This window comes from Myotis brandtii, unplaced genomic scaffold, assembly GCF_000412655.1.
Source record: "Myotis brandtii unplaced genomic scaffold, ASM41265v1 scaffold601, whole genome shotgun sequence".
NCBI classification, from domain to species: domain Eukaryota; kingdom Metazoa; phylum Chordata; class Mammalia; order Chiroptera; family Vespertilionidae; genus Myotis; species Myotis brandtii.
In genome coordinates this window covers 1,465,522-1,474,280 of record NW_005370276.1, presented here as the reverse complement: position 1 = coordinate 1,474,280, position 8,759 = coordinate 1,465,522, and the positions used below count along the sequence as shown (strand labels likewise).

Here is an 8,759-nt window from a genome sequence, read left to right as displayed (position 1 = left end):
ATATCCTTTGATGCACAGGTGTGGATTTTGATGTCGTCCAATTTATCTATTTTTTCTTGTGTTGCCTATGCTTTGCTGTCATGTCCAAGAAATCATTGCCAAATCCAGTGGCATGTAGCTGTTCTCCTGTTTTAAGAGTTTAAGGTTTTAGCTCTTCCATTTAGGTCTTTGACCCATTCTGAGTTGACTTTTCCATGTGGAGTGAGGTAAGAGTCCAGCTTGGTTCTTTAGCATGTGGCTACTCAGTTTTCCCAGCACCATTTATTGAAACGACTGCCCTTTCCCCATTGAGTGACCTTGACTCCCTTTGTCAGAGTTCATCTGACCACATAAATGAGGGTTGTTTCTGGGCTCTCTATTCTATTCCATTGGCCCCTATGCTTGTCCTTAGGCCAGTACCACACTATTGTGCTTACAGTAACTTTATAATAAATCTTGAAATTGTGAAGTGTGAAACCTCCAACTTGGTGCTTCCTTTCCAAGATTGTTTTGGCTCTTCAACGTAGAGTGGATTTTTCTATTTTTGCAAAAAATGCTGTTGGGATTCTGATGGGGATTGCGTTGGATCTGTAGATTTTTCTTGTGTTGCCTATGCTTTGCTGTCATGTCCAAGAAATCATTGCCAAATCCAGTGGCATGTAGCTGTTCTCCTGTTTTAAGAGTTTAAGGTTTTAGCTCTTCCATTTAGGTCTTTGACCCATTCTGAGTTGACTTTTCCATGTGGAGTGAGGTAAGAGTCCAGCTTGGTTCTTTTGCATGTGGGTACACAGTTTTCCTAGCACCATTTATTTTATTTATTTATTTATTTTTATTTTTAGCACCCTTTATTGAAACGACTGCCCTTTCCCCATTGAGTGACCTTGAGTCCCTTTGTCAGAGTTCATCTGACCACATAATGAGGGTTGTTTCTGGGCTCTCTATTCTATTCCATTGGTCCCTACGCTTGTCCTTAGGCCAGTATCACACTATTGTGCTTACAGCAACTTTATCATAAATCTTGAAATTGTAAAGTGTGAGGGGCATGGTACAAATAATTTCTTTGATGTATTGTTTTTCATCTGAGAATGAAAAACTTGTCAAATGGAAGGACTAAAATTCTCCCACAACTTTAAGTATCATTATTTTGATACCACATAATCCATCCATCATTATTTTTAGAGAGAGTTGGAAACTTTAGCCTTGATTCATTAGCATATAGTTAGAGCTATGCATACAGCATCAGTGTTTTGTTTTCTTTCTCATGAATCTCATGGTAACCTGAAGACTGCTCTATGTGAGGTCAATTTTTAAGTGCTATGTGTGCAGAAGTAAGAGTAGGGGCTCTTCCTCAGCAAAATCAAGGCGAATTCCCAACATACTAGTAAACCTATTCAAATTGACTTAGTTGCATAAATAAATACTTCCCTAAAGTTCAAGTAAAAATTCAGGTCAAAGGCCTTGAAGAGCTACATCTATACATCCCCATAGATAGAAGAGAGTGCCACACTATAGTCCCTGCTTTGTGAGTCTGGTAATCAAGTTGTGTAGGCCAGGCTTGGAAGCAAGAACCACTTCCTAGGGGATATGAAAACCCTCCGGAATCCTTGACGTATCTTCTAAGGCAGTGGTCGGCAAACTGTGGCAGCCTCATGCGGCTCTTTGGCCCCTTGAGTGTGGCTCTTCCACAAAATACCGACTTCTGCGCATGGGCCACGATGTGCGCGCCCGCACGTGGTATTTTGTGGAAGAGCCACACTCAAGGGGCCAAAGACCCGCATGTGGCTCTCGAGCCACAGTTTGCCGACCACTGGGTTAGTGTGACTGGAGGTGGGAATGCAGTAAACTGGGCTGGTGCTAGGGCAGCGGTTCTCAACCTGTGGGTCTCCACCCCTCTGGGGGTCGAACGACCCTTTCACAGGGGTCGCCTAAGACCATCGGAAAACACATATATAATTACATATTGTTTTGGTGATTAATCACTCTGCTTTAATTGTGTTTAATTTGTCACAATGAAAATACATCCTGCAGATCAGATATTTACATGACGATTCATAACAGTAGCAAAATTACAGTTATGAAGTAGCAACGAGAATAATGTTATGGTTGGGGGTCACCACAACATGAGGAGCTGTATTAAAGGGTCGCGGCATTCGGAAGGTTGAGAACCGCTGTGCTAGGGGCTGTCACTGAGGTTGTGCTTGTAACTGGGAATTCATGGCTGGGCCTGGGGCTGGGGGGGCCGTCTCCTCCCTCCCCCACCCCCAGGCCAAGAGCATAGCGAGACCACACACCCAGCTCACACATCTTTATTGGACCAGATGTGGGGTTTCCAAGCCCAAACAGGGTGCCTCCGTCCTGCACCAGCCCAGCCACGGAGACCCGCCCACGACTTCCCGGGGAGACCAGGTCCGGCCGGAAGAGATCACAGGTTGGTGGGCGGCAGGGGTGCCCCGGAGCCCCTAGTGGCCGGGGAGAGACCCACGCCGGTTCCCCGCGTCCTCCTCCCCCCGCCCCCGGCACCCTCGCTTCAGACGCTGCCCCTCCTGGAACAGGGAGGCCACGTCCAGCAGCGCGTCCTCAATGTGCTGCCCCAGCCGGTGGGAGTCCTGGAAGGAGGAATGGGTCCCGTCCAAGGGGAGCTGGGGGCGGGGCCCCTGCAGGGGGGCTGGGGACCCAATCCTGGGCTGGGGGGGCAGTTCGGGGCTGGGGGTCTGGACTCGGGTTCTGGAGAGGAGGGAGCTAGGGGTCCAGCCTCCTGGGTCCTGAGGAAGGAAGGAGGTGGCGGGTGGTTCGGCGGGTCTCACCGTTTTTGTGCTTGATTTTTTGCTGGAAATGTGGAAGGTGACCGTGTCATCCCCCATGAAGATGTAAGAAACACCGTAGCCGTGGTCATCCACCTGGAAAGGGACAGGGGGCGGGGAACAGAAGGGCCCAGGTGCCTCCCCACCAGGAGGCAGGAGGCAGGCGTGCAGGCTGCCAGCACCCGCCTCGGGGTTCAGGGCGCCGGGTCCGCCCGTCCCACTCACAGGCCCAAACCCTCCACCGGAGGACACGTAGTCGGGGTAGTTGTGGACGTCAAACAGGTGGGTTTGCTGCACAGGGATCTGGCTGGTGGCCAGCTGCCACTGCTCCGAGTGAACCTGAGGGAGGAGGATGGTCACAGACACCCCACCCCCCAAAAAAAGAGAAAAACAAAGACTCGCAGGTCCGCGCCCCCTGGGCTCCGCTCCACGCCACACAGCCCTCGCCCTCTCTGACCTGCCCCCCTGGCTGCCCGGTTTCCCTAAATCTGCCCCCAGCTGCACCCTGCCCTTCTCCTTCCCCACCACCTCTCCGCTCTCCTCCTGGAACCCGCCCAGCTCTTCTCCCCGCTCCTGACCCGCCCCTTTCTCCCAGGCCACGCCCCCTTCTTCCAGGTGACCAAGCATCCCTCTCCCTGGGACCAGCCCCTCCCATTTGTCTGAGACCACGCCCCTCTCCCCATCGCCCCGCCCCCTTCCCCTTCCCTCTCGCCTGGTCTCCCCAGCTCTCTCCTCTGCTGTTACCTCCTCTTCCCAACATCCCCCTCCTTGTCCCCAAGTGCCTCCCTCGTCTCTAGCCCTTGCCCTGCACCCCAACCTGGTCCAGGAAGGGCGCCTGCAGGTGGAGGAGCTGGGACACGATGTGGAGTGCGAACAGGTGGCGGTCCACGCCCTGCCCGCTCATGGCCGCCTTCAGCAGAGCCTGGTGCTTGTCCACCGCCAGGCGGAACAGGGAGAGGCACTGGGAGTCCTGGGGTCCCGGGGAGGTCGCAGGTCATGGAAAAACAGGAAGTGGGCTTACTGCGGGGGGTCGGTCACACCCGGGGCCTCACCCCAGCCTGCAACACCCCTGCAAGGCAGAGACAGCAGCCCTGTTTTACAGATGGAAACGGGCTCAATGGGGAAAAGTCACCTGCCCAGGGACACCGAGCAAAGCAGAAGCAGAGGGGTTCCCAGGCCTCCTGAAACTCCTCCCACTGAGCCACACAGGCAGGGGGAGAGGGAGCAGAGGTGCCTGGGGCAGAGTGGGGGGGCGGGTGTCTGAGCAGAGAGGTTATAGAGGGAACAAGGGCAATGGTGCCAATGTAAGTCACAAGGTCACATAGGTTAACTCATCAGGGCTGCATTGTGGCAAAGGGCTCCCTCTTGGGTGCTCCCCCCCCATGTCCTGTGAGACCCCCATTAAAGTCTAGATCAGTCCAGCCGGTGTGGCTCAGTGGTTGCGTGTCAACCTATGAACCAGGAGGTCAGGGTTCGATTCCCCGTCAGGGCACATGCCCAGGTTGCAGGCTCAATCCCCAGTAGGGGGCGTGCTGGAGGCAGCCGATCAATGATCTCTCATCAGGGATGGTTATCTCTCTCATGTGTATATATATATGCCTGTATCACACTATGCTGAACTATCTCTGTTTCCCCGATCAGTGAGCTCCTCGAGGTCCGAGTCCAGGCCTGTCCTCCCTGCCCCTCGCGCCCCCAGCAGGTGCTCCGTAAACATCTGCAAGGGCATGAGTGGGGATGTGGAGGTGACCAAAGCCTCAGCTGAGGCTCACACCCACTGTCTTCTCTCTGTCCTCCATGGCTCGCACGAAGTTGCAGGCTTCCCGCGTGCAAGACCGCACCGTCTCCGTCCGGCCTTCCAGGAACAGGCGCGTCATGGCTGACTCATAAGTCAGGCAGAAGTGACCCCTGTCCTGGGGGACAAGGAGAAGAGGAACTGTCATCTGGGCTCAGGAAGTCTTCGCAGACGTGACCCACCTCTGGACCCGCAGCCTCCTCCCGCCCAGCAAGGTGTGGTTGGGGGAGAGGAATCCAGATGGCAGACCCGCCCTCCGGTGAGACTCACTTGGCTGGGCATCGCCCTGTGCACCAAAAGGCTGCTGGCTCGCCCTAGCCAGTGTTGCTCAGTGGATAGAGCGTCAGCCCTCAGACTGAAGGGTCCAGGGTTAGATTCTGGTCAAGGGCACGTACCTCAGTTCCAGGCTCCATCCTGGCCCTGGTCAGGGTGCGTGTGGGAGGCAACCAATCCATGTGTCTCTCTCTAAACATCAGTGTTTCTCTCTATCTCTCCCTGTCCCTTCTACTCTCTCTAAAAAATCAATGGAAAAATATCCTCGGGTGAGGATTAACAACAACAACAAAAAGGTTGCTGGCTCTATCCCCAGTCAGGGCACCTGCAGGGGTTGCAGGCTCCATCCCCAGTAGGGGGCATGCAGGAGGCTGCTGATCAAGGTTTCACTGTCACATCAATGTTTCTCTCTCTCTCTCTCTCTCTCTCTCTCTCTCTCTCCCTCTCCATTCTTCTCTCTCTAAAAATATTGAATTGCCCAACCAGTTTGGCTCAGTGGATAGAGCGTCAGCCTGCGGACTGAAGGGTCCCGGGTTCAATTCCGGTCAAGGGCATGTACCTGGGTTTTGGGCACATCCCCAGTAGGGGGCGTGCAGGAGGCAGCTGATCGATCTCTCTCATCGATGTTTCTAACTCTCTGTCCCTCTCCCTTCTTCTCTATAAAAAATCAATAAAATATTTAAAAAATTAAAAAAATAAAAATATTGAAGAAAAAAAACTAGCTCTGGGGGGAAAAAGATAGTGGACCCACAATAGCCAAGAAGAGTCATGAAAGGGGCTGCCGTGGCAGGTCTTGGGGGACCAGGGAACCGAGTTCCTGAGAGGGGGTGGGGTCAGGGGACCTCACTGACCCGGAAGTGGGCCAGCTGCAAGGCCACCTGGATGAAGCTGTCTGAGGACAGGTGGCAGCGCTTGATGAAGCTCTTGCCGAAGTGGGAGAAGGGGAAGACGTGGCAGTCCGTGTCTCCGGACAAGGTCTTGGCTGCCCTCAGGGCGAGCGCGATGGACAGGTGGACCTGCCAGGGGAGGGGGGAGGGGAGGCCGGGTGAGAGATGGAGGTAAGATGAAGGTGGGGAATGAGGCCGGAAGTGGCGATGGGGATGGAGTTAGGGTTGGGTGGATCGTGGAAGTTGGGACGAAGAAGGGAATGGAGTTGCAGGGCTAGGTCAGTGATGGCGAACCTTTTGAGCTCGGCGTGTCAGCATTTTGAAAAACCCTAACTTAACTCTGGTGCCGTGTCACATATAGAAATTTTTTGATATTTGCAACCATAGTAAAACAAAGACTTATATTTTTGATATTTATTTTATATATTTAAATGCCATTTAACAAAGAAAAATCAACCAAAAAAATGAGTTTGCGTGTCACCTCTGACACGCGTGTCATAGGTTCGCCATCACTGGGCTAGGTTATAGGTGGAGACAGGGATGCCACTGCAGGCGGGAATGGGGCTGTGGATGGACCGAAGTTAGGGTTGGGGCTGGAGCTGGGCTGGAGTTAGGGTTGGGGTTTCAGATGGGTTTGGTGTTGGAAACAGGATTGAATTTAGGATGGAGATGGTGTTGGGTGGAGATGAGTTTGGGTTGGGGATGGAGTAGGGGATGAGGTTGGTCTCGAGGTTGAGTTTGGGGATGAGTGAGTTTAGAGTCAAACCCAGGAATCTGGGGACTCGGAGGAGAGGCCAGGCAGCCCAGACTCACCTTGTCTGGAAGGTCCCAGTGTAGCCGCTGGGGCCGGGGCAGGGAGGGCTCAGGATGGCCCTTGCAGTGGCCGTCCACCGAGTAGCCCAGCTGGAAGCATTCGGTGGCCAGAGTGAACTGTGTATAAATGCAGGCAGTCAGGGTCCCTGCCTCCCTCTGGCCCGCAGCCATCTAACCGGGGACCTCTTGGACCAGGCCCTTTTGAGCCTGGGGTCAGTCCCTGAGAAGGAGAAACCCCTCATGTTCACAAGAGGGGTCTCAGGTTCAAGTCCATCGAGAGCGGGAGCGATGCTAATACCCAACGGCGCTTCCTATCCCTGACCTTCTGACAGGTTCTTAGAGCACCAACGGCTGCCCAACCCTCCCGAGGACCGCCCCTCAGCATCCATTCTGACTGAGCAGGGCCCACACCCTGCTTTTATTATTGTTAAATATTGTTAAATATTGCTAAATATTTTATTTTTAAAAAATATATTTTTATTAATTTCAGAGAGGAAGGGAAAGGGAGATAGAAATATCAATGATGAGAAAGAATCATTGATCAGCTGCCTCCTGCACGCCCCCCACTGGGGATGGAGCCCCCAACCCAGGCATGTGCCCTGACCGGAATCGAACCATGACCTCCTGGTTCATAGGTGGACGCTCAACCATTAGCCACACCGGCCAGGCCTGCAAACTATTTTAAATCAACCCTGATCGAGCACCTGCTACCCTCCAGCGTGGCATTTCTCTCTATCTTACTCTAAGCGACATCTCCTCATTCAACGTGGACATACGGAGGTGATATGTGGACGTGAACAGCCTGAGGGTCTGACGTGGAACTAAACTGTGTCTCATTTGCCAAAATATTCCCATTTTACAAACGAGAAACGGGCGCAGGGGAGTCTGCGCGGATCTGGGCTGCTCCCGAGGTCTGGAGGGGCCTCTCCCTCCCTCACACCCTGCTCCCCACCCTGGGCCCCGTCCAGCCCTCGTGCAGCACTGGAGACAGGGCTGATGGGCGGCAGGCACCCCCCCTCTGATTTAAAATGAAATAAAATGGAGACTTGAGGTTCTCAGGACTGGATGGGACTTAAAGATAAAAGGAACCCCAGCCTTTCACCGGATGGAGGGGAGTAACTTGCCCAGGGTCACTCAGCGATGATGATGTGATTCAAAGGCCCCCTCATTCTGGCCTCAGAACATTCCGGATTCACAGTCCTGCTCTGTGCTCCTGGCTCTGTGACTGGGCAAATCAGCTCCCTTCTCTGAGTCCCAACTGCCCACCCCGGCCCCTGCCTTGCTGGGTGGGTGGCTCTCGCCGGTCTCTCCTTTCTCTCTCCCAGCCTCCGCTTCTCCTCTGACCCTCAGTCCCGGGGGAGGAAGGTCTCTGGAAATGGGGGTGGTGGTCCCCAGGGGGGGCGGGGGGGCTGCCCTACCTCCCACATGTGCCCTGAGACGGGGCAGTCCGCCCACGAGTGCTCCACGCTGAGGCCCAGCTTGCCGTTGGAGAAGACGATGAGGGTGAAGGACTTGTCATACCAGCTGCAGGGGAGAGGTCAGAGAGGTCACCAAAGAGGGGGGCCCAGGAGGGAAGCCGGGGTGCTCTGAGGGCTGTGTGGGGATTTCTGGGTGGGGAGACGTTTCTGGAATCAGGGCTGGTGTGGGACCTCCAAGAGGGCGGGGCCTCCAGCTGGTGGCTCTGGATGGGCTCTGAGCCGGGTCCAAGGGGTGAAGAGCTGGGGATTTTGAGAGAAGGTACCTGGTAAGGTGCGAGGCTCAGGGGGCGCTGGGAGGTCAGGGCACGTTCCCAGGAACCTCAGAGACCAGGGTGACGGGTGGGCATCTAGGAAGTTGTCTGAGGGTCTCTAGGTCTTGGGGGGTCTTGGGTTTAGGACGCCAGCTTTCAGGTCTGGGGGTCCTGGGGTTCTGAGTCTGAGATCCCAGGCTTGGGGTCCAGGCTCGGGGGATCTCTGGGTCTGAGGGTCCAGGTCTGGGATCTGGGGTTCCAGGGTCTGGGTCTAGGCTTCTCTGGGTCCCCAGGTCGCAAGGCATTGAGTCTGGGGTCCTCAGATCAAGGGGGCCTTTGGGTCTGGAGGTGCCCCAGGACTGAGAGGTCTGGGTCTGTGTGTCCAGGGCCCGGAATATTAGGTCCAAACATGGGGTTCCGGTCACAGGTCGGGGTGGGGTCCAGGGCCCGGGCCGACTCACCGGTCGTGGCCCCGCCAGCCAGCA

General features: G+C 54.7%; 1 protein-coding gene across 1 annotated transcript in view; it reads right to left on the bottom strand.

Annotated features, from left to right (window-relative positions):
- Positions 1-2,269: 2,269 nt before the first annotated feature.
- CPT1C (carnitine palmitoyltransferase 1C) overlaps positions 2,270-8,759 on the bottom strand; it is a 15,471-nt gene continuing 8,981 nt past the window's right edge. Inside the window, exons 10-18 of the mRNA XM_014550439.1 lie at positions 8,736-8,753; positions 7,964-8,069; positions 6,546-6,662; positions 5,697-5,861; positions 4,556-4,690; positions 3,598-3,750; positions 3,006-3,119; positions 2,784-2,876; positions 2,270-2,585 (exon numbers count right to left, since the gene is read on the bottom strand). Of these exons, the coding sequence (XP_014405925.1) occupies positions 2,439-2,585; positions 2,784-2,876; positions 3,006-3,119; positions 3,598-3,750; positions 4,556-4,690; positions 5,697-5,861; positions 6,546-6,662; positions 7,964-8,069; positions 8,736-8,753 (1,048 nt within the window). The 3' untranslated portion in view covers positions 2,270-2,438. The remainder of the gene's footprint in view (positions 2,586-2,783; positions 2,877-3,005; positions 3,120-3,597; positions 3,751-4,555; positions 4,691-5,696; positions 5,862-6,545; positions 6,663-7,963; positions 8,070-8,735; positions 8,754-8,759) is intronic.